General features: G+C 59.1%; 1 protein-coding gene and 1 non-coding gene across 3 annotated transcripts; one reads left to right on the top strand and one right to left on the bottom strand.

The window, feature by feature from the left end:
- Positions 1–335: 335 nt before the first annotated feature.
- Positions 336–23,896, bottom strand: FAM131C (family with sequence similarity 131 member C). 2 transcript variants are annotated; one of them, XM_024983355.2, is made up of 7 exons: positions 23,503–23,896; positions 6,980–7,083; positions 5,555–5,590; positions 5,247–5,340; positions 2,883–3,068; positions 2,340–2,450; positions 336–1,152 (listed from the first exon to the last, which is right to left on the bottom strand). In XM_024983355.2, exons 1-7 carry the CDS (start codon positions 23,522–23,524, stop codon positions 908–910), a joined length of 798 nt encoding a protein of 265 aa, XP_024839123.1. In that variant the 5' UTR covers positions 23,525–23,896; the 3' UTR covers positions 336–907. The 2 variants fall into 2 exon arrangements, with proteins under 2 accessions (XP_024839123.1, XP_059736090.1); XM_059880107.1 differs by lacking the exon at positions 23,503–23,896 and adding an exon at positions 21,066–22,551.
- On the top strand, positions 13,517–13,623 carry LOC112443692 (U6 spliceosomal RNA). The gene has a single exon (XR_003032100.1). It is a non-coding gene; the product is annotated as a U6 spliceosomal RNA (small nuclear RNA).
- Positions 23,897–24,947: the final 1,051 nt, after the last annotated feature.

Here is a 24,947-nt window from a genome sequence, read left to right as displayed (position 1 = left end):
CACTCCTTGTGCCCCCTTCCTGGCAGGGAGCTATGGGGGAGAGCGGGCTCCCACTGGGTCCTACGATGCCTGTCCTCATGGGTACACATGACCCTGTGACCCAGCTACCTCCACTCCAGCCTCAGCCTCCTCCTTGGCTGAGCCGGGGCTGACAAAGCAGGGTCCCCAGGTGGGGTTCCTCAGAGTCCACAGAGCCTTAAGTCTCCTCCATGGGGACCATCCTGGCCACCAGCAGCAGGGTGACCAGCAGTCTTTGTGTTGAGGGGTCAGGGCCCTCTCCCGTGAGCTGGGAGCCGAAGGACGTGCCATCCCCTGCAGAGACCAGGCCAAGGTCATCCATGGAGAATCCACCACTTTAATGTCTGCTGAGAACCTTCCTGGAGGTGGAGGCGGGTGTGAGGAGGGGAAGCAGGGCCCCAGGGAGTGGATCTGGAGAATAAGGGGCCGACAAACACCCCGAGACAGAGTCCTGTGAAGAGCGCTGAGCAGCAGGGGTCAGCGCCCCGAGAAGCAGGGGTCAGCACCCCGAGGAGCCACCGCCTCTGATGGGGCCGGAGCGCAGGCAGAGGGCGGAGGGCTGAGCCTGGGGCTGAGCGGGGTCCCCACGCCCTTGCGTGGCTGTCGGCTCCTCTGGGCAGTCTGCCCGGGTGTCTGCTGAGAGTCCTCGAGCCTGCCCATGGCAGACACCCTTCAGGGAAGGCGCCCTCCTGAGCCAGGTAGAGAGGGGGAAGGGGATCACGGCTCCCACGGGGGAGGCGGGGGAGGTCCGGGAGGCACAGAGTGTCCACAGGAGTGCCGCCCCAACCCCATGCCTGCCCCGAGGGGTCACAAAACGCCCACCCAGCGCCCGGGGTCCTGATGGCTCCGGGCTGCCTGCCGGGCCACAGCGGGAGCGGCCTGGCCCTCCTCAGTTGTAGAACACCTCGTCCTCCTCCTCAGAGGGCAGGCCGCCGTCCCCGGAGCGGAGGGGGCCCTGCGGTCTGGCCCCCGCCTCAGGCCCCAGGGACCCCGGGAGCCGTGGCCGGAGCTGCCATCCGGGGCTGGGGGGCTCGTCAGGGGAGGGCCAGCCGTCGGGGGAGGAGAAGGCCAGAAGACTGTCATCCTGCGAGCGGACACTCAGAAGGCTGTCCTGGAGGTAGACGCTCCCCAGGTCTGCAAAAGCAACGGGGGGTGGGGGTGAGGATGGAGCTGGGAAGGCCCTGCCCCTTGCCCTCCCCGGGGTAGGAGGTGGGGGCCAGCGGCAGAGGACCTGCCTCGGAATCCTGCTTTATCAGCACCAAGCTGTGTGGCCTCGGTCATGTCACTGACCCTCTGAGCCTGTTTCTCCCTGGGTGATGGCGTGGTGGTGGCAGTGAGCAGCATGGTTAACAACAGACTCTGCAGCCAGCCTGCTGGCCTCAAATCCTTCTGTGCTCTGAGAACTGGGCTGACCAGTGCTCTCCCCAGGCCTCCGCCCCTCCCCTCACTCATGTCAGGAGGAGGAGCACACAGTGGGTCTGCCAGCTCCACCCAGGACCCAGGCTCCCTGAAGCCCTCAGGGGTAACGGGGTATCTACAAAGGTGACTGATGGTGCCTGAGGTTGAGGTTCAGATCCTGATGCCTTCAGCTTGTGTAATCTGAGGCTTCCCTGGAGTCTCAGCTGGAAAGAACCGCCTGCAGTGTGGGAGACCCGGGTTCCATCCCTGGGTTGAGAAGATCCCCTGGAGGAGGGCATGACAACCCACTCCAGTAATCTTGCCTAGAGAATCCCATGGACAGAGGAGCCTGGAGGGCTACAGTCCATGGGGCCGCATAGAGTCGGACACGACTGAGCGATTAGCACACAGCACAGTCTGAGGCCAGTCTCCTTTTGGCCACGCCATGCAGCATGCAGGGCCTTAGTTCCCGACCAGGGGTCAAAGCCGTGTCCCCTGTAGTGAAAACGCAGAGTTTTAACCACCAGGGAAATGTCTGAGGCAAGTCTCCTGATGCCTCAGTTTCCCCTATTTGTGAAATGGAGATAATAGCCGCCCTGCTTCTCAGAGTATCACAGGATAAATCGAAATAACACGTGTAAAGCACCTGCACAGCGAGCACCTGATGCACGTTGTCTGCCGCCTACTTACTGTCATCTCTCCGTCCCTCATCTGACCTATCGCCTGCCTCTCGATCTGTCATCCCCTTTATGCTCATGGTGCTCCAGGGCAATGGGCAGAGCAAGGATCACCAGCCCCCTTTTTCAGATGAAGAAAACCTAAGGCTGAGGGTCGGGGGGCTTCTCTGAGGCCCCAGGGCACAGGTAGCAAAGCAGGCCTGCACGCCGGCTCCGCGGCATCCCACCCCGGCCCCCAGGCCGTACCCTGGAGCTGCAGGATGTCCACGGGGCCGCTCTCCAGGCCCAGCTCTCCATCATCCAACGAGGACCAGACGCTCAGTGTGGCCTCCGTGATGGCAAACTGCTCGGCAACCCCTGTGGGGATGGACCCAGCTCAGCAGGGGCACAGAGGGTACGGGTGGGTGGGCACCACATGCTGGCTCTCGAGGCTGCCCATCCATGGCCCGGGGGATCGGAGTTCCCATCAATGCCCCCACGCTCAGCACTGTAATTCCCTGCTCAGACCAGTGGTAAAGACCCCGCCTGCCAATGCAGGAGACATAAGAGATGCAGGTTCAAACCCTGGGTCGGAAAGATCCCCTGGAGAAGGAAATGGCAACCCACTCGGTATTCTTGCCTGGAAAATCCCATGGACAGAGGAGCCTGACGGGCTACAGTCCATGGGGTCACAGAGAACTGGACATGACTGAAGCAACTGAGCATGCCCCGACAACACACAGGGGGTACCCCGGGGCCTCTCAAGACCAGACCCGGCCAGTCCGTCCCCCAGCTCCCGCCCCTGCTGACCTGCGGCAAAGCGGGCCTCCCGAAGCTCATCCGGGAGGAGGCAGTAATGCTCCTCGGCGGCGGCCGGGGGCAGCTCCCAGCCCGCCCGCTGCACGCTCCAGCCCTTCCACTCGATGAGGTGGGCCACGCGGCCGCGGGCCATGGCCGTGGGCTTTGTGATGTGGTCCTTGATGCTCTGCACCACTCCTGTGGAGATTGAGGGCGGCTGAGCCAGCCCCAGCCCTCCCAGAACCTCCAGCCGGTCCAGTGCCCTGTACCCCATGTCCCTCCAGAACCGTGTCCTCAGAGTCCCACCTGCAGGGCCCATACCCTCCCCGTTCCTCACGCCCCGCCTGCCCACACCGTCACACACCCCGAGGTCCCCTTGCACAGACGTTCCCCACCCACCTGCAGGCCCCACGTCCTCCCAGCGGTCTGCTCCTAGGCAGTGTTCCCGCCCGCCTGGCCCTTCCTCTCCAGACCTGCCACACCCCTTGCTCTCTTCTGACCAAGTTCACACCCGTTTGCTCAAGGAGATTCACTTGTGGATCCTTCAAGACCCACCAGCTGCCCCTTCCTCCAGCAGTTAACAAGCTAGGGGACAGCATCTTCTGTGCCTAGACACTGCCTGCTCTTCCCAGGGTGAGGCCTGCAGCAGGCAGGGACGGCTTCCTGGACGAGGTGGGCTGGAGGTAGGCTTTGAAGGCAGTTTGGGTTGGATAAAAAGAGGCAAGGCTGGAGGCTATTTCAGAGCTGAGAAGAGGATAAAGGCATAGAGGAGTCTGGGTGGTCCCGGGACCACCAGGGGGCAGCCACAGGGCAACATGGGAACAGGTGTCACAAGAGCCTGGGAAGCTCAGCACGGTCCAGCCTGGGGCGGACCAGCCCTGTCCTTACGGCAACGGCTCGGTGACAGCAGGACAGCAGCACAGGGCGGACCCACTGTTGAGGAAGAATGTCCTCACTGGAGGACTTAGGGCCAAGGGTGGGCCTTAGGGGCCACCGAAGGGGGTCAGTGAGGGACCGGACAGGGTGGGGAGATGGGGAGCAGGGCTTGGGGGGCTCTCGGGAGCAGGCTGATGGACAACATGTTGTCAAGGACGATCCCCAGTATCTCCTCGAACCCAGGCTGAGAACATAGATCTGCGGATCACTGGTCCCAGAAAGCAGGACATGAGGAAAAGCAATATTTAGGAAAGAAAGGCGACTTCCCCGGTGGTCCAGTGGCTAAGACTCCACGTTCCCAATGCAGGGGGTCCGGGTTCAATCCCCAGTAAGGGAACTAGATCTCACATGCAACAGCTGAGCTTCCTCACGACCCAACTAAGAACTGGCACAGCCAAACAGATAGATACATAATTAAAAATAATAATTCAAAAAAAGCTAATGTTAACTTGCTTTAGAAAAAGGAAGGAAGGAAGGCAGGCATCCATGAAGGAAGCTGAGACAAGACTCTGGGAGAGTTTCTCAGGCTCCTCCATCCAAGTGACAACATCTGGGAGAGATGAAGGCAGGAAAGAAGGTGGGGGCCCCCAGGTTGGGGAGCTCTGGCAACCGGAGGACGTTTCTGGAGGGGGTGGTTCAGTGGCCCCCGAGGGGCAGGTGAGGCAGAGGGAAGGGATTTCGGGTGGAGGAAATGGGGGGCACTTCGGGGGGGCTGCGAGGGGCTGAGGATGTAGCAGCCTGCGAGCAGAGCCGGCTGAGCAGAGCCCCGAAGGCCCCGCGCCGGGGCGACCACCCCCTGCTGCTGCGGGCACCACGGGAGCACACCTGTGCTCACACCTGTGCTCACACCTGTGCTCACACCTGCACCCTCGGGAGCCTTGCCCTTGGCTGACGGGAACTGCCTCACCCAGAGAGGCCCGGAAGCTGGGAGTCCTCCCGAGTGGCAGCCGACACTGACGGAAGGAGGAGCCGTGTGAAATCAGCCACGGCCTCAGAGCCGCGGGTTCTGTGGGTCAGGCTGGGAGAGAAGAGACCTACAAGCAGCCCTCCGCAGAGCCCCGCCCCGAGCCCCGCCCCTGCCCTGCCCCCCTCGCTCCCTGAAGGGTTCCATCGAGAACAACCCCTCGGTGAATCCCCGGCACAGTGCCCCTCTCGGCTCTGCTTCTAGGGAACCCATCACAAGTTGGCTGCTTTCATGTGCTGCAGAGAGGCAGGGAGACCACCGGGGAGACACCCAGAACTTCAGGAGAACCCAGCAACTGAACCCCCCGAGGGGCAGGAACCCCCAAGTCCTGCAGAGCCCCGCACGGAGCCAGGTGCTTAGAAAACTCTTGCATCCAACAGGGCTGCAGTCCCTCCAGCTGCCATTCTGCCCTGACCTTCCCACCGCCAGTGGCTAGGGTTAGATCCCCAGGGCAGGAGGGGGCAGCCGGAGCTCACCCACGAGGGACGAGGTGGCCAGGGCTGCCACGCTGTAGTTGCTGGAGCAGGACCTGGAGTCGGACAGGTGGCCATTGGTGGTCTGGAAGCACCTCTGTAGGAAGGGGAGAGGGGTGAGCAGGGGGTAGACGGGCGGGATGACTCCCCACCCCTCCCACCCCTCTACCCACCCTCCCCAGGCCCTGGGCAGTCCTGCCAACCCCCACAGGACCTTCCCCAGCCCTGTGTCCATCAGACCCCCCAGGGCTGGCAGCGCTGTGTGCCCAAGCTGGGGCTAGCCAGACTGCAGGAGGGGCGAGCGCACTCACCTGCCAAGGATCCCAACAGAAATCCATCCGTTTGTCCTGCAACAAGAGGGGGAAAAAGGAACAGGCTGGGCCGGGCACGCTGTGCCGGCAGAGGGCACAGCTCCTGCAGCCCCAGGGGGCGGTGCTCCCTGACTGAGCAGGGGTCTGCCTGCTCCTGGGGCAGGCCCTCCTGTCCCCTGGCACACAGAGAGAAGCAGGTGGGTACGGGGCGACCATGACTATGCAGGAGAGACAGCGGCGTGGGGGACCGAGCAGGCCTGGGCTCAGACTGTGACTCTGCCGCTTCTCCTGGACATCCCTGGGCTAGTCACCTCACATCCCAGAGCCTTACTCTGCGCCTCTGTAAGCTGGGACAGTGCCGTTCATCCCCCAGGCTATGGGGAAGCATAAATGCCATAATGTAGGCAAAGTGCCGGCACAACACTGAGCACGTGGTGTGTGGGCTCTCTCTGTATACATATGTACACACACACACACCAGTTCTTTACCACTGAGCTTCCCAGGTGGCTCAGTGGTAAAGAATCCGCCTGCCAGTGCAGGAGATGCGGGTTCGATCACTGGGTCAGGAAGGTCCCTTGAAGGAGGGCATGGCAACCCACTCCAGTATTCTTGCCTGGGAAATCCCACGGGTGGAGGAGCCTGGCAGGCTATGGTCCATGGTGTCAAAAAGAGTCAGATATGACTTACAGATTAAACAACACAAGTACGTGCTAAGTAGCTTCAGTCACGTCTGACTCTTTGCGACCCTATGGACTGTAGCCCACCAGGCTCCACTGTCCGTGGGATTCTTCAGGCAGGAGTACTGGAGTGGGTCGCCATGCCCTTCTCCAGGGGATCTTCCAGACCCAGGAATCAAACCCGCGTCTCTTACGTCTACTTGTATTGGCAAGCAGGTTCTTTACCACTAGCGCCACTTGGCAATCGTGTGTGTGTGTGTGTGTGTGTGTGTGTGTGTGTGTGTGTATACACACTTGTTTATGATATACATATCATATATATATATTTGTGATATATATATCAACTTGTCCGTTCAGGCCACAGCTTCTGGGGCAAAGGTCAAAATTGTGCACCAGATTTGAGGCCCCTAGCAAGTTCGGCTTGATCTGTCTGAACTGAGGACTCATTCCTTTACTCCCCAGCCTGCAGTGCAGGCGGCCAAGGAGTCGTGGGCTCGTAACATTATCTTTTCTGCAGGACTGAGTGAATCTGGGTGGGAGGCCCTTCATGATGGGACTCTTATCTATATAGACCAGGTTCAGTGCCTGGATGCCCTGCTCCATTCAGAGCTTCATCAGCTGAATACAACCCTGGGTGGCCTGACCCTGCAGGAAGGAGCCAGGCCCAGCGGGGAGAGAAGGAGGCTGAAACAGTTTCTGCTTCCAGGGCACAGCCCAGGAACCAGGGGGACGAGGCATGACCAGTTACCTTGCCAGTGACATGGTCTGGAGCCACGATGGAGGGCAAGTCTGGGTTCAGGGGGGCCATGCCCTGGGGCATGGGGCAGTCCTTGTGGGCACTTGTGAGCAAATCTGGAAAAAAGGAAGACACGAGCCCACAGCTCTGTTGATTACGAAGCCCATTCAAGCCAGTTCAGAGAGATGGCGTTACTTTATTATTACATCATTTCATCGAAAACAGACTCAGGGGCTTCCCTGGTGGTCCAGTGGTTAAGAATCTGCCTTGCCATGCAGGGGATGTAGGTTCAATCCCTGATAACAGAACTAAGATCCCACACACCCTGGAGTAACTAAGCTGGCGCAGTGCAGCGAAAGATCCTGCGTGCCGCAAGTAAGACCCGACACAGCCAAATAAATAAAATTTTAAAAAAAGAAAAAGAAAACAGACTCAGGCCCACAGCAGGTGAGGAGTCCAGCCAGATCCCACCAGTGGGATTTTCCCGACCTCTCCTCGTTACTCCATTTTTACTACCTGTAGTCCTCACACTCCCGCGACTCCTTGACCTCACGGAGACCTCCAATCCGTTTGTTCGCCTGTCTTTTGTAAGACACTCATGTCCCCGCTTCCCTCCAGGCCCAGCCTAGACTCCTTGGCATATCCTTAAAGGTCTCCTTTGCAGATGTCCTTGACTCGCCTCTCTTAACCCTGTTTTGGCCTAACCCTCCGCCCGCTTTGTGGGGACCCTCAGAGCTGCTGGCTGCCAGGGAAAGTCACGGGTGTCAAGTTAAATCAGTGCCCACCGGTCTACCCAGGGATCCCTCTACATGTCTCTGATTCCTGAGAGTTTGCATCCTGTGAGGCTGACCACTTGCTCCTCTTCCCTTCTCCAACTTTCACACTGACACCCCTGTGGGTTCCTGCACCCTACTGCCGGCTCCTCTCCGGCTCTCAGTGCAATCCAGGAGCCTTTGGCAGGTATCACCCATTCTCTCCGCCTCAAATCACTGCCCCGCCCGCATGCCACACCGTCCACTTTCCCTCTTGTGACAAAGGAAGAACCGTCCGCCCAGTCCAAGCCCAGCCCGTCCACTGGGGTCTTGTGCCTGCCCTCCTCTGGGGCCCCGTGCTCTCTCTTCCCATGTTGTCCGAGTCTCTCTCCCCAGAGTCGGCCCACCGGTGTGGCTGCGCTGCCTCTGGGCTCAAGGGCTCTTGCCGGCATCGCCTCTCCTGTCTCCTGCTGCGTGGGGTCCCCTCACCACTGGGCTGGCCCCCAGCCCCTCCCATCCTGGCAACCCAAGCCTCTCCACCCTTGGAAGACATTCTCCCAACCCCTGTCCCTCCGCTCCTTGCTTACGCCTCTGACCCCAACTTAGAGCTGTCTCCAGCCTCTACTCCCCGTCTTCTCCTGTTCTCCTGCACCGCTTCCAACCAGACTTCCTTGAGACAGCCCTTGGCAAGTGGCCAGAAAGCTCAGAGGGAACCTCCGGCCGGTCCTCAGCGGCCCCCCAGCAGGCACGAGGGTGCCCCCCCTCTAGCCGCACCCTCTCCTGACCCCCCACCTCCACGGCCGCTCCTCTTCCTCCTCCTCTGCTCAACCCCGGAGCTGACCCACCGCTCATCCCGGGCCCCTTCTCACCTCCCTTCTCCCCTCTGCCAGGAGGTCTTACCCCTGCGGCTGACACCCACATTTATGCCTCCAGCCCCGACTTTGCTGGAGCTCCTGACTGAATTTCCAGCTCCCTACATGGTTGCCGACTAAGCATCTCAAGCAAACGCAGGCAAAACGGAATTTGTGAGCCACAATCCATCTTCCTTTCCTTCCCCAGCTTTAGAAAATGATGCGATGGTCCACCCAGCTGTCCCAGTGAAAAACCCAGGCACTTTCTTGGAGTCCTGCTTCCCCAACTCTTTCCACCAAGCCCAGCCATCAACCAGCATGTCCCCGGGCCCTGTCTCTGACCTCCGCCCCAGATTTAGCCCTCTCCATCAGCACAGCTGCTCTCGCTTTGCCCCGCGAGAGCTGTCACCTTCCTCCTCCCTCCCCTGCTGGGCCGTCCATTCTCCACCAGCAGCACAGGACGTCACACCCCTGGTCAGGCTGTCTCCATCTGCCCGGCTCCCTCCCTTCCATCACCTTTAGGGACAGAGCCAGCCCCAGCCTCGCGGCCTGGGGGCCTCCCGCCGGCCCACTCTGACCGCAGTCCCCGGCCCGCGCCCGCGCTCACTGTCCTCGGCACTCTGCTCCGTGCTGCTCCTCAAATGGCTAGGCCTGCTCTTCATCCTTGCTGTCCCCCCTGTGCCTGGAACACTCGTTCCCCAGATCCTCCGGAACCTCATCATCCAGCGCTCAGCTCAAGAGAGGCCGTCCCTGGCCACCTCCCTGTCCCCGTGTCAGCCACCAGTCACCCCCCACAGTCATCACCCCGATATTTGTGTTTATTTAAGTGTCCAGCCTCTCCCCTCATAACAAATGTAAGCGCCTCGAGAGTGGAGCCCATGGCAGCTCTGCTTGGGGCTCTGCGTCCACAGCACCTGCATTTAGTAGGTGCTCTGTAAACACCCGGGGGATGACGTCTACCGTCTGGTAAAAGTACTTACATGTGGGAGGGCCGGATCAGCCCGCCACTGACGAATCATCAGGGCCTACCACATACTAGGTTCACAGTCACTGTTGAGGGAGTGAACACCTTGAACCAAGCAACTAGAATTGCTGGACTGAATCCTTGGTCTAACTAAGAGGAATCCTCCAATCCCCCAGGATGACAGGGAACACTCTGTCCGATTAATGTGCTACTTGCTCTTCTATTCACTGAACGGTATTAGCTGAGCAACTGCTGTGTGGCACCACTGCTCTGAGTCCTCCCCGGCGACTCAGATGGCCAAGAACCTGCCCACAGTGTGGGAGACCTGGGCTCGGTCCTGAGGTCAGGAAGATCCCCTGGAAAAGGGAATGGCTACCCACTCCAGTATTCTTGCCTGGAGAATTCCATGAACTGAGGAGCCTGGTGGGCTACAGTGCATGGGGTCACAAAGAGTTGGACACAGCTGAGCGACTTCACTTTTACTTTCTTTCACTGGTGTCCGGTGGTTAAAACTGCACTCCCACTGCAAGGGGCGTGGGTTTGATCTCTGGCTGGGAAACTAAGATCCCGTATGTTGTGCAGCATGATCCAAAAAAAAAAGACAGAGATGATTTCTCTGCCCTCGTGGAGCTGACATTCTAGTAAGTGAGACAGACAGTTAACCCAGAACTCACAAGCTCTGAGAGCTGCTCAGAGCTGAAATCTGGGTATCCAGAGAAGTCCAGTTATATGAAGAGCTGTAGACTGCTCACTCATTCATTCACCCATGTAGCCATTTATTCCTTCAGCCACTGAGCACCCATCTCCTGGATGTCTACACTGTGCAGGCACCTGGGGACCGAGGTGGGACCAGCTCTGTCCCTGCCCTCAGGGAGCTCACAGTTACATGCAGGAAGCCCTGCAAAGCCCCTCACTCAAACCCAAGGCTGAGCGGCAGGAACGCCAGCACCCGCCGACCGCTGTTCTCTTCACCCTCCTGTCTAGGCATGACGGCAGAGTCCTCACTGTGACCTAGAGAAGGGGCTCCATGGTCAGCCTGGCAAGTGAGGAAACCCAGGGCAGGTGGGGGGGGGGGAGGTCACAGCCCCAGGCACACGGCCCGGCACGGGAGGTCAGGACCTGAACCCTGCGGGTCTAATGCCAAGGCTCCTCCTCTCACAAAGCACAGGAGGAGTTGTGATGATTTTCGGTGGGGACTAGGGGCTGCATGGGAGCGCTGATGGGGCAGCTGGCCAGGAGGGGGTGTCTGGAGGTGGACGGTTTGGGTGGGCACAGAGATGGTGGGGAGGGGAGGGGTATGATGGGGAGGGGAGGGGTGAGGTGGGTGGGGAGGTGTTGAGGCGAGTGGGGAGGGGTTGAGGCGAGTGGGGAGGGATGGTGGGTGGGCGGGGAGGGGGGTGAGGCGGGCCGGGAGGGATTGGGGGGAGGGGAGGGGGGAGGTGGGGAGGGGAGGGGGAGGGCGTGAGGCGAGCGGGGAGGGGGTGAGGCGAGCGGGGAGGGGGTGAGGCGGGCGGGGCTTGCGCCAAGCCACAGAGTCTGGAAGGAGCGTCTGGGGCGATGCCGGGAGGGGAGCCCCTGTAGGACGCTCGTCCCGGCCTCCACCGTCCTGCCCTGGGCACTGCTCCCATCACCCTTTCTGGCTGGGAGCCGCCTGGACAGAAGCAGACGAACGGATGGCGTGGACACAGATGCGGCTTCCTGGAGGAGGCGGAGGCCAGAGAGGGTCTGAGGCTGGAGATGGGAGGCGCCAGGCAACCCCAAAGGCAGGGCTGGGCAGAGGAGAGTGGGCAGAACTGGAGGCTCAGAGCTCGGGGTTAACGAGGAGGGAAAGCAGGCAGCGGAGGCTGCGGGCGCCCCACCCAGCCCCCCAGGCCCCGTGGACCCCCGTCTGCTTCTGTCGCCCACAGTCCCCGCCCCGCGGGCTGCGCTTCCACCAGGCAGCTCCTGAGGCTCTTCCTAGACGGTTGCCCAAGGGCAACTGGGCTGAAACTAGCCAAGAAGCGATGCTGCTCCCAGCGGAGCAGCCCTCGCCCGTGAATGGAGGGGCGGGGCCCCAGGTACTTTATTTCGGGTGGGAAAACTCTGAGCTTCACTCTCATCCGAGTCCCCGGTGGGATCAGGCTGAAACCACCCCTGCAAGACGGCGGACATCTCTCCTGGCTGCGTCTCCTCCGCCCCGCTCTCTCCACTTCTGCACTGGTTTCCTCTGGAAGGTTCCCTTCACATTCCAGTCGCACCCAAATCCCAGTTTCAGGGTCGGCTCCCGAGGAACTGCCCTGAAGACAGCTGGCTGAGGCTCTGGTGCCAGACTGTCCAGTTCAAATCCCTTTATTCCCGTGAGCCCTGAACAAGTGACTTCACCTGTCCTAGGCTCCACTTCCGTATCTGTAAAACGGGCAACTGAGGGAGGTGGTTCTCGTTCCTCAGGAATTGTCTACTAGGATCCAAAGCTGAGACCCAGGAGGCTTTCAGGGCCCCGCTTTTGAAGAAAACCACTCAAGAGGGTGGACGTGGAGTGGGGGGAGCGAACACCCTCTTCAAAGCGGCTGAAACCAGCTCTGCCGCCCCAGCTGTCAACCCCCTTCTGACTCTTATTGTTCAGTCACTCAGTTGTGTCCAACTCCTTCGGACCCCATGGACTGCAACACACCAGGCTTCCTGTCCTTCACTGTCTCCCAGAGTTTGCTCAAACTCATGTCCATTGAGTCGGTGATGCCACCCAACCGTCTCATCCTCTGTCATACCCTTCTCCTCCTGCCTTCAATCTTTCCCAGCATCAGAGTCTTTTCCAAGGAGTCAGCTCATCACATCAGGTGGCCAAAACATTGGAGCTTCAGCTTCAGCATCAGTCTTTCCAATGAATATTGAGGACTGATTTCCTTTAGGATGGACTGGTTTGATCTCCTTGCTGCCAAGGGACTCTCAGGAGTCTTCAACACCACAGTTTGAAAGCATCAATTCTTTGGCACTGCACATTCTTTATGGAGAATCACATAAAGAATGAAAATCACACCCATACATGACTACTGGAAAAACCATAGCTTTGACTGTACGGACCTTTGTCGGCAAAGTGATTATCTCTGCTTTTGAATATGCTGTGTCGGTTTGTCACAGTTCCTGCCCCCCCCACCACAAGGAGCAAGCGTCTTCTGACTCTGCCCATTTCTCCCCACAGGCTGAATGAGGGGATGTCAGGGACTCACTTGCAGAGATCTGGGAAGCCTGCAGAGGAGAGCCCACCACATCTGCCCACTTCACCCCTTCCTGCTTGGATGTCCACGACTGGGGCAGGGGCAGCCTGCCCTCCCACCTCCCGTAAGGCAAGGTTTGTGTCGTCACGGGCCAGGCAGACACAGAGAGAGGGGCCAGCTGTGAGTCTTGCTGGTGCCCCCTAAGAGGGCCGCTTGCAGGCAACGGGACCCTAGCCCCAAGAGGATGGAAGGTGGGCCACTGTAGGGAGAAAAGCGAGTTGAACGGGGGATGAAGAGGTCAGAGCAGATCAGATCTCCCATGATGGGCCCACCCTCTCCCACTGCCATGGGCTTGGAGAATCTCCCGTGCTAACCTGGGAGACCCTGGCCGCCACCCACCCCCAGCCCTCCTCTGCCCCCTCACTCCGGGTGTTCCTGCCTCGGATCCTGTGAGCCGGCCGCTCTTTCCTCCACCTGGGACTCTCTCCCCATGCACACGGTTCACGCCTCACTCCACCCAGGTCTCTGGTCAGATGCTATAACCTCAGTGAGGCCTCCCCAACTGTCTCATTTAATAGGACACCCACGCCTCTCCAGCCCCTCATCCTGTTTTACACCCATCACTCCACAAAGCGTGTGTCTGTTTCCTTGTTCATGGATTCCCCTAAAACACGCACTCTGGGAGGGCTGGGACTCTGTCTGTTTTATCTGCCACAATGGCCCTAGCACCTGCCCAGGGCCTGGCACACTGTAGGTGCTCGTTAAATATTCGATGTAAGAAGGAAGGAATGGTGCTCGCTTTGGCAGCACATATACTAAAATTGGAATGATACAGAGAAGATTAGCATGGCCCCTGCGCAAGGATGACATGCAAACTCGTGAAGCATTCCATATTTTTAAGACAGCCTTCAGAATGGGAGAAAATAATAGCAAATGAAGCAACTGACAAACAACTAATCTCAAAAATATACAAGCAACTCCTACAGCTCAACTCCAGAAAAATAAATGACCCGATCAAAAAATGGGCCAAAGAACTAACTAGACATTTCTCCAAAGAAGACATACAGATGGCTAACAAACACATGAAAAGAAGCTCAACATCACTCATTATCAGAGAAATGCAATCAAAACCACTATGAGGTACCATTTCACACCAGTCAGAATGGCTGCGATCCAAAAGTCTACAAGTAATAAATCCTGGAGAGGGTGTGGAGAAAAGGGAACCCTCTTACACTGTTGGTGGGAATGCAAACTAGTACAGCCACTATGGAGAACAGTGTGGAGATTCCCTAAAAAACTGGAAATAGAACTGCCTTATGATCCAGCAATCCCACTGCTGGGCATACACACTGAGGAAACCAGAAGGGAAAGAGACACGTGTACCCCAATGTTCATCGCAGCACTGTTTATAATAGCCAGGACATGGAAGCAACCTAGATGTCCATCAGCAGATGAATGGATAAGAAAGCTGTGGTACATATACACAATGGAGTATTACTCAGCCATTAAAAAGAATACATTTGAATCAGTCCTAATGAGGTGGATGAAACTGGAGCCTATTATACAGAGTGAAGTAAGCCAGAAGGAAAAACACCAATACAGTATACTAACACATATATATGGAATTTAGAAAGATGGTAACAATAACCCTGTGTACGAGACAGCAAAAGAGACACTGATGTATAGAACAGTCTTATGGACTCTGTGGGAGAGGGAGAGGGTGGGATGATTTGGGAGAATGGCATTGAAACATGTAAAATATCATGTATGAAACGAGATGCCAGTCCAGGTTCAATGCACGATACTGGATGCTTGGGGCTAGTGCACTGGGACGACCCAGAGGGATGGTATGGGGAGGGAGGAGGGAGGAGGGTTCAGGATGGGGAACACATGTATACCTGTGGCGGATTCATTATGATATTTGGCAAAACTAATACAATTATGTAAAGTTTAAAAATAAAATAAAATTAAAAAAAAAAAAAGAAGGAAGGAATGAACATTTGGGTGCCAACCACACAGAGGAGTCACCAGTGAGCCAGGGGTAGCCGAGGGAGACTGTTAAAGCTCCAGATAGATACAAATACAAAATGGTCTCTGCCCCATTTTTTCTCAAGTTTTTTGTGCCCGACTCCAGCATGCCGCAGGAGAATGGGACCCAAAGGAGAGAGGGGCCAGCAGAGCAAAGAGCAGACCATGACCCTTGGGTACGGGCAGCCAAGCGCCAAAGAATTGATGCTTTCAAACTGTGGTGCTGGAGAAGACGCTTGAGAGTCCCTTGGAATACAAGATCAAACCAGTCAATCCTAAAGGAAATCAGTCTTGAATATTCACTGGAAGGACTGATGCTGAAGCTGAAACTCCAAATCTTTGGCCACCTGATGCAAAGAGCTGACTCATTGGAAAACACTCTGATGTTGGGAAAGATTGAAGGTGGGAGGAGAAGGGAATGACAGAGGATGAGATGGTTGGATGGCATCACTGACTTGATGGACGTGAGTTTGAGCAAGCTCTGGGAGTTGGTGAAGGACAGGGAAGCCTGGCGTGCTGCAGTCCATGGGGTCGCAAAGAGTCAGATACAACTTAGCAACAGAACAACAACAAGCCTCAGCCACAGGGGATGAGGGGAGGGTCAGATGGGACGGGAGAGGAAAGCTGTCATCCGAACTGGATGGACTGACTTGTGTCCAGAAGGGGCGAGAGGGTTCTGTGATCTGCCCAAAGGGCGTTACGGGCTGGCAGGTCGGGGCGGTTCAGTGAGACTGTCTGGGGCAGGGGCCGGAGAAAAGGGGAGTGGAGTCAGGTGAGGCTCCAGCCCTGGATCCAGAGCTCAGTGACCCGAGCACTAGGAGCAGTGGGGCAGTGCGGGGCCATGAGCATGGGGCCGTGTGCCCCCGGGGCGTGCAACGCACTGTGCTCCTTACCCTCAGCTCTGGCCGTGTGACCCTGGGCAGATCTTGTGCCTCACTGGGCCTCAGACTTTCCAGTGTACAGACGCCACGTTCCAGGCCCTTCAGAGTTGGTGTTCAAACCAGGTGGAGGGCAGGGGGAAACCTTCAGTGGGTCAAGCAAGCAATTTCCTAGGTCGTATTTTAAAAGAATGAAACAGAATGGTGTAGAACAGAAAAATATCAGAACCCACTGCACAATCAGGCTAAGCCTTATTTCGTGAAGCCTCTTTTGAATTGCAAAGACACCTGTGTGTATACAGTGAGGATTTTCTGTGTGTGTGTCCTGGGTTATGATACAAAGCACATTTATTCTTACGGGTCCAGTCAAAAAAGTTTGAAAGGACCTCTGAGGGTCCTGCACCCACCAGCCAGGGCCTCCAATGTTCAGGCCGGGTGACACTGGCTACCAGCTGCCCCGGGAACTCCCGAGGGTGCAGGGCTCCCTCCAGGCCCCTGCCCGTTGCCAGAAGCTGCTTGGAAACTGGGACCACAGAGTGGAAACGAGGGGAGATGGCAAGTAATGCTGAAGCCTGGAGGAGATGGGACTCGGACAAGACTATCTGTCGATGTGGTGCAGTCCTGGACTCCTGCTCCCAGCCCCTCCCTAGCTTTCCTACCCCCCAGCTCAGGAGGGGTGCCGGCGCCTCTGCCAAAGCCGCCTTCTCCCCTCAAGGACTCTGGCCCCGTGATGGCACAGGCTGGTTGCCATGGAGATGTCAGGTAATGAACCAGCCCCGAGGGAAATCACAGGCTGCTCTTCGCCCAGCTGGGACCAGAGGCCACGTCACCACAGGCAACTGGAAAAACACAGCGTTTCATGCAGGCGGGGGCTGGGGGACAGCCTGCGGAGACCCCCAGCCTGCGCTCCTGGGGTGTCTTCCTCTCACCCGGGAGCCGTGGAGCACCCGCTCTTTCCCAGTGCACAGCCCACTCCCCTGAACCCAGAGTCTGAGGTCCCTTCTCTGACTGCCCTTCCACCACGGGCCAGGAGCAGAACAGGCCCCGGTCACTGTGGCAGCAGGGCCTTCTGGCCCTGCAGGGTGGAGCCATCCTCTCCTTCCGTCCCCCCCACCCCCTGCCTCCACCAGAGCTGCTCAGCATGCCAAGGATGCCCCCTGCCTTCCCACGCCGGCTCCTGAGTCCGCCCACGTCCAGCCACGCAGGCAGCTGCTCCCGATGCTTCACCCTCTTGCGGCAAAGCTCCCACACTGGTCCTCTCCGCTCGTGCCCGGGGTGAGGCCGCCACGTAACCCTCCAGACTCCTCTCTCTGCCTTCCAGGCCCTGAGCTGGGCCTTGGCGCCCCTGCCCATCAGTCAGTGCCTGCCGTCTGCCCGGGTCCCACGCCCTGGGGGGCACACTGGTCCCAGGCTTCACCCTGCTCCAGCTCAGCAGCCCAGAGAGGGTGAGGCTCCTCTCGAAAACACACAGGATCTGAGACACAACCAAGCCCGAAGGCCCTTGTGACGCTTTCCCTGGGCCGTCTCGGGCCTCCCCCATGCGTCTCGGGGCCCCAGGGCTGAGCGCACGGGGCGGACCGCGGCCACGGCTGGCCATGACATGCCAGGCTCCAGCCCCGCCCTGGAGATAGCATGGCAGGCACAGCCTTCCCCCCAGGGGCCTGCCCCGAGCACGAATCCCGGCCCCTCACTCCCTGGGCTGATGTGCCTGCACGACAAGAGCCCAACTTCTCTGAACACCCTGCTCTAGCCTCACCTCCTCCACGCAGCCTGCCTAGATCAGCCTCAGCTGCATCAGGCCGTTACCTAACCAGCAACCCTACTCAGCGTAGTCTGGTGTACAGTGATTTCCTTACACTGGTGACTGAACACTTCCTCTGCTAGGCCTTGCCATCCGTTATCTCCCATTTTATCTTAACAACAACCCGTCAGGGAATTCCCTGACAGTCCAGAGGTTAGGACTCAGTGCTTCCACTGCTGGGGGCCCAGGTTCAATCCCTGGTCAGAGAACTAAGATCCTGCAAGCCAGGTGGCCAAAAGAGAGTCAGAGAGGGAAACAACAACTCTACAAATTAGGCACTATTACGCCCATTTTCAAGCTGATTCAAGCTGGTTTTAGAAAAGGCAGAGGAACCAGAGATCAAATTGCCAACAACCGCTGGATCATCGAAAAAGCAAGAGAGTTCCAGAAAAACATCTATTTCTGCTTTATTGACTATGCCAAAGCCTTTGACTGTGTGGATCACAATAAACTGTGGAAAATTCTGAAAGAGATGGGAATACCAGACCACCTGACCTGCCTCTTGAGAAACCTGTATGCAGGTCAGGAAGCAACAGTTAGAACTGGACATGGAACAGCAGACTGGTTCCAAATAGGAAAAGGAGTACGTCAAGGCTGAATATTGTCACCCTGCTTATTTAACTTCTATGCAGAGTACATCATGAGAAACGCTGGGCTGGAAGAAGCACAAGCTGGAATCAAGATTGCTGGGAGAAATATCAATAACCTCAGATATGCAGATGATACCACCCTTATGGCAGAAAGTGAAGAGGAACTAAACAGCCTCTTGATGAAAGTGAAAAAGGAGAGTGAAAAAGTTGGCTTTAAGCTCAACATTCAGAAAACGAAGATCATGGCATCTGGTCCCATCACTTCATGGGAAACAGATGGGGAAACAGTGTCAGACTTTATTTTTCTGGGCTCCAAAATCACTGCAGATGGTGATTGCAGCCATGAAATTAAAAGACGCTTACCCCTTGGAAGGAAAGTTATGACCAACCTAGATAGCATATTCAAAAGCAGAGACATTACTTTGCCAACAAAGGTCCATCTAGTCAAGGCTATGATTTTTCCAGTGGTCATATATGGATGTGAGAGTTGGACTGTGAAGAAGGCTGAGTGCCAAAGAATTGATGCTTTTGAACTGTGGTGTTGCAGAAGACTTTTGAGAGTCCCTTGGACTGCAAGGAGATCCAACCAGTCCATTCTGAAGGAGATCAGCCCTGGGATTTCTTTGGAAGGAATGATGCTAAAGCTGAAGCTCCAGTACTTTGGCCACCTCATGCGAAGAGTTGACTCATTGGAAAAGACTCTGATGCTGGGAGGGATTGGGGGCAGGAGGAGAAGGGGACGACAGAGGATGAGATGGCTGGATGGCATCACTGACTCGATGGACATGAGTCTGAGTGAATTCTGGGAGTTGATGATGGACAGAGAGGCCTGGCGTGCTGTGGTTCATGGGGTCGCAAAGAGTCGGACACGACTGAGCGACTGAACTGAACACCCATTTACTTCCCTGGTGGCTCAGACAGTAAACCGTCTGCCTACAATGCAGGAGACCCGGGTTCGATTCCTGGGTCAGGAATATCTCTTGGAGAAGGAAATGGCACCCCACTCCAGCATTCTTGCCTGGAGAATCTCCATGGACAGAGGAGCCTGGCAGGCTACAGTCCATGGGGTCACAAAGAGTCAAACACAACTGCACAGCTTCACTCACTCACTCACTCACACCCATTTTACATATGGGGAAACTGAGGCTCAGAGAGGTTCAGGGCACCTACTCGTAAGTGGCAGAAATGAGGCTGAAGCCTGGGCCAGTCAGACCCCAGAGCGTGTGCCGTGCCCGCTGGCCAGTGCTGAGCTCCTGAGCGGCTCCTCAGGCTGTTTGTCCCAGTGTGTGTGTCCTGCCTCCCCCGGAGACAAAGCTTCAAGGACAAGGTTGCGTCTCCGCATCAGACTGTGAGCCTCTAAGGGCAGGGCCCCATCCACCCCTTCCTCAGTCCCCCCACGGTGCCCAGAGGGACTCTGCTCATGGGCCTGGGGTGCTGGGGATGGGGGGGCACAGTCAGGGGTCAGAGCACTGGGGGTGGGGGGATGGGGGGTCACAGTCAGGGGTCAGAGCACTGGGGGTGGGGGGATGGGGGGTCACAGTCAGGGGTCAGAGCATTGGAGGTGGGGATGGGGGGTCACAGTCAGGGGTCAGAGCACTGGGGGTAGGGGGATAGGGGATCACAGTCAGGGGTCAGAGCACTGGGGGTAGGGGATGGGGGGTCACAGTCAGGGGTCAGAGCACTGGGGTAGGGGATGGGGGGTCACAGTCAGGGGTCAGAGCACTGGGGGTAGGGGGATGGGGGGTCACAGTCAGGGGTCAGAGCACTGGGGGTAGGGGGATAGGGGATCACAGTCAGGGGTCAGAGCACTGGGGGTAGGGGATGGGGGGTCACAGTCAGGGGTCAGAGCACTGGGGGTGGGGGGATGGGGGGTCACAGTCAGGGGTCAGAGCGCTGGGGGTGCTGGGGGTTCTCCGGTCGGCCCCTTAGAGCTTGCAGCCCCTCCCAGGCATCATCAGATGCTTGACCTTCCAGAAGGAACTCCCCGGTCTCACAACTCACCGCTCCCAGGGCACTGGACCCAGGGTGGGGCCAGGAGGGTGACGGGTGGTCTGGAGCAGTGGGCAGGGGCAGGCAGAGAGTTTCAGCCCCAGGGGCAGGAGATGGGCCCGGAGAGACCTGGAGCTGGAGCAAGGCGGGCAGACACAGATCGCTCGGTACAGACCGTCGCTGCGGGTGGCGGCAAAGCCAAAGCGGACGCTGACATGGGCATTTTCCAGAGCTGACTGCCTCAAGCACGGGCCACCTGCCCGGCACCCTCTCAAGTGGGGACCCGAGAAGGCAAAAGGCAGGGCTTCTTTGCTCAGGCTCCAAGATCAGGCAGTCCTGGATTCAAATCCTGCCTCTCTGGGTCCTGCCCGTGTGACCTCAGCCAAGACCCTTCCCATCTCTGAGCCCGACACCCCCCTTTCGGGGTTGAATGTGGTCTAACAAGGTCAGGAGAGTGAAGCCTCAGCCAGCTCAGGATAAGCACTCAAGACAACACAAAACAGCTCTGAGGAAAGGCGTTTGGTGCCTCCATCTGGGCCCAATCACTTTCCCCACGTCCTCAGCCTCTCACGCGTGTCTTTTCCTACAAGGCGGGATGCTGCTCAAAGCCCCTGTAGCTTCCCCTGTCCCAGCCAAGAGGATCTGGATTAGCTGTCTGCACAGAAGGGTAATAATAAAAATTAAAAACTAAAGTGACAGCTAACACTTAGAGGGCTGGCTACATGCCAGGTAGCGGTCTGAGTGCTTTACATGAATTAAGTCATTTAATCCCCTCCTAGTATCCCTGGTGGTTCAGCTGATAAAGAATCTCCTGTAATGCAGGAGACCTGGGTTCAATCCCTAGGTTGGGAAGATCACTGGAGAAGGGAATGGCAACCCACTCCAGTATTCTTGCCTGGAGAACTCCATAGACTGAAGAGCCTGGCGGGCTACAGTCCATGAGGTCGCAAAGAGTCGGACACAACTGAGCGACTCTCACTTTCACTTTCAGTCCCCTAAGACATCCATAGCAGTATTATTCCCATTTTAGAGATGAGAACACTGAGATACATACACAGGTTAAGTAACTTGCTGAGGTGGCAGAGCAGGCTGGCTGGCTGGCTCCAAAGTTCACACTCAGGCCTGGCTCGAGGGGGCTAACTGCTGCCCAGGGCTGGGCGGCGTGGCTCTCTCAGCTGTGGCCCGAAGCCTGGGCTTTGGCTGGGCAGCGGCAGTCACCTGCAGGCTCTGGGTGTCTATGGGCAGCAGCAGGATGCAGTCTCTGGCCTGGCTTCGGGCTGTGAGTTTGGCACGTGGAGTACGGGGGGCTGTTGTTAGCAATGGGGGCGGGTGTGGAGACTCCCAGGGCTTCCCAGGTGGCGCCAGTGGTAAAGAACCCGCCTGCCAATGCAGGAGACATTAAGAGACGCGGGTTCAATTCCTGGGTCAGGAAGATCCCTTGGAGGAGGGCATGGCTACCCACTCCAGTGTTCCTGCCTGGAGAATCCCGTGGACAGAGGAGCCTGGAGGGCTACAGCCAGTAGGGTTGCACAGAGTCAGACACGACTGAGTGACTTAGCACGTGGAGACTCAGAGGCTCTTGGAAACCAGAGGCCGGGGGCTGGAGAGGAGCGGGCCAGGCCAGCCCTGGGTCCAACGGCTGGCTGTGTATTACAGAGAACAAGGGCGCAGGTTCCGAAGCCAGCATGACCACGTTCAAGCCTCGCTTCTGCTCTTTCTTAACCATGCAGCCCCAGACACTGTTTCCCTGTCTGTAAAATGAGGGCTGTGCTAGTACAGACCCCGGACTGGCGAGTTGAGCCTGGAACGTTCCCTGGTGAGCCAAGCGCACTCTGGGAGGAGCAGTGACAGCTAGAGGGGCAGGTGGCCTCCACTCAGGGGTTCAGACCCCCAGAACCAGAGTAATGGGACGATGGTTGTCCTCTGCTCAAGGGGGCTCACACTTTCTGTACCTGCATCCAACTTGCCTGCGGGCATGTTGGCACTGGGAGTGGGCAGACCCCCTCAGGAGGGTACAAGGTCAGGATACACAACGAGGAGCCCAAGCCACTGCAGGAAGGGTGGAGACCTCAGGGTGACCTCACACAGAGGGCACTGCAGAGGGTCCCAGCACCAGCTACAGGGGCGTCAGAGGACTCGAGCCCCCGCCCCAGTCCTGACAGCACCGCCCTGGTCTGCGGCTAACGGGCAAGTCCCCTGGGGCCGGGCCTCCGGCACCTGGCTCAGGACGGCCGAGTGTGCGGGAGGGCCACAGGAAAGGGAACCCCAGGACCCCAACACCAGGAGCCTGCCCAGCCTTCCGGGCTTCTGCAGACACACCAAGAGCCTGCCGGTTCTAAAGAAACTTAAGTACTCTCCACTCTAAACAGTACCTTCCCCTCTGGCCAGGCTGGAGGTCTCAGAGCAGACGCTGTGCTGGGCTCACCGCCTCTCGGCACCCAGCGTGTACACAGTGGCTGGCACACAGTAGGTGTCAGGCTGACGTCAGTTTAATGAATGAAGGAAAGAACCTCACCCAGCCCCGCCCCCACGCACGATCCCACCCTCCTGAGACATCCTGAGCGGCTTACCCGAAGCCCAGGGGCCTGGTGAGCAGAGCGCCCAGGCGGCACCCTTTCCCCACCGTCTCCCACGGCGGGTCCCCTGGAGCCGGCCCAGCCCCTTCCCAATGCCTGGTTACCCCTCCACACCTGAGGAGGGCTGGGGTGCGTGATGAGGCGGCGGCCCCCCAAGGCCGTGCCTGGGGTCACTGGGTTTGGCTTCATACCGCAGAGTGGGAGCCAGGGTCTGTGCCCCCTCACCTCAGCCCAGCTGCTCCGGCTGCGGGGTGAAGGGACCAGGCGCAGCCTCCCACACCTGCCCACCCCTTCCCTGCCCACCCCACCGCCCCCCAGGGCAGCTCCGGGGGCTCCCTGCTCCACCCCGGGGACAGCCAGGGGTCAGGCACCGGCAGGCAGCAGAGATCCGGGTGGAGACACAGGCCGCAGCTTCCTGGGGGCCCGGCCGCCTGTCCCCACCTGTCCCCGGACCAGGCTGGGGGTGGAGTGAGGCGCCGGCAGGAGGGAAGGGGGCCTTCTTTAGACCCTGTTCATCCCACTAACCCCTGCCGTGGGTGTTCAGGCAGTCTGAAGACAGGGAGTGGGGTTCGCGGACAGCGGTGGGCCCTGCGTCTCGGGGGGCGTGGGAACGGGGGTCGGCTTGCGCCGCGAGTGCCCCGAGTCCCTCCGGAGAGGCCGGGGGCGCTCAGACGCTCCGTGTCCCCCGCCCCAGGTAGGGGTGTGCGCCGCCGGGAAGACAGAGACCCGGCTCCCGCCGCCTGCTGGGGTGTGGATGCATGCGGGGCACCGCGTCCCCGGGGCGCCGGTGGGGTGCGGCCGCCGGGAAGGGCAGGTGGTTCCCCCACCCCCGCCCAGGCCCCTCGGAGCGGCTGAGGGACTGCGCGCGACCCCGGCGCGGGGCCCCTTCCCCCGGCACGGCCCCGGCCCCCTCACCTCGCGACACGCAGGAGCCCATCACGGGGCCGCGGGGCCGGGCCGCCGGGCGCTCATGTCTCCGCGGGCGCGGGGCCCACGCGCGGCGCCGGCGCGGACGAGCGGGGAGGGGTCGGGCCCGCGGCTCCCGCCGCCGCCCGGGCGTCGGATCGCGCCGCCCGCTAGCCTGGCACCGCCCCGCCGCGGTCAGCGCGGGCGGGGCCGAGCCCCGGCGGCCGCGCACCTGTGGCCGCGCGGCGGGGCGGTGCTGAGCGCGGAGGCGGAGCTGCGCTGGGACCCGGGCCCTCCGGCCGCCGCCGGGCGCGGGGTGAAAGGCAGGGACGGGCGGCGGGGGCGGGGAGGCTCCAGCGTCCGGCCAGCCGGGCGGAGCGCAGGACCAGCGGTGAACCGCTTTGCAGGGAAGAAACAGAGGCGGTCACACGCCTTGCCCAGGGCTCCTGCGCGGGGAGGGACCGCGACTTTTGCCCGTCAGCCCCTCACTGGGGGTCGATGGGCCAGGCCGGGGCTGTAGACCGTGGGGATAGTGAGCCGTAGGTCAGGGTCAGGGCCTGCGTTCCCCTCCGCGTGAGGGCGGGTGACCGGGGCCCCTCTAGTCACTCACACTCACCCTCTCACATGCCCACCCGTGAGTACACGTGGGTACAGTTGCACGTGTGAACATATGCTTCACCCACCCGCTCACCACCGCGCACGCCCACATCTACACACTCCATCCACACGCAGTCGTGCTCAGACACCCCAGCTCCCCAGCCGGCGGTCCCACACAGCCCTCAGGCACCGAGCGCTCACTGTCGCCTCCTTCCATCTCCATCCATCCTGACACCTCCGTGTGCGCCAGGCAGGTCAGATGGCACGGTGCCCCTTTTATGAGTGAGCAGGCCAGGTGCCCTGGTGCCCTCCCAGCAGGGCACTGAGGGATGAAGGCAGCTGGGGTGGCTGTGTGGTGGGGCTCGGGGCCTGCAGCCAGGCAGGATCCGGGCCTGGGGTGGGCACTGCCGCCTCCTCTTTCCTCAGGCCTGGCGCCTTCTCCGGAGAAAAGTCCTGGTGGGGAGCGACCCCAGCCAGGGGTGTCCACCGCTGGTGAGAACGTGGGCTCAGCTCACACCCACTGCGTTGCTTCCCTTCTCTGAGCCTCAGGGTTTTTGCTTGTTAACTGGGGTAGAAGTCTTACCTCACGGGATTGCTGTAAGGATCCGTGAGGTAACGTGTGCAAAATGACTAAGCCGTAGTAGGTACTTAGAGCTAAAAATAGCAGTGATGGTGAACACAGGTGTGCGGCATTTCCTCACGCAGTGGGAACGCTGAGGAAACTCCATTCAGCGGACGCGTGCGAAGCACCTACAAGGTGCCAGCGTGACCACAACAGACACACTGGTCCTGGAGCCCAGCACGGCCCTTGGACTGGGCTGCTCCAGGCCGCCATGCCTTGCCTGCCTCAGACCCCC

This window comes from Bos taurus, chromosome 2, assembly GCF_002263795.3.
Source record: "Bos taurus isolate L1 Dominette 01449 registration number 42190680 breed Hereford chromosome 2, ARS-UCD2.0, whole genome shotgun sequence".
Taxonomy (NCBI): Eukaryota; Metazoa; Chordata; class Mammalia; order Artiodactyla; family Bovidae; genus Bos; species Bos taurus.
Note: the sequence above shows the minus strand (reverse complement) of the source record. Positions and strands in the feature narration are given on the sequence as shown.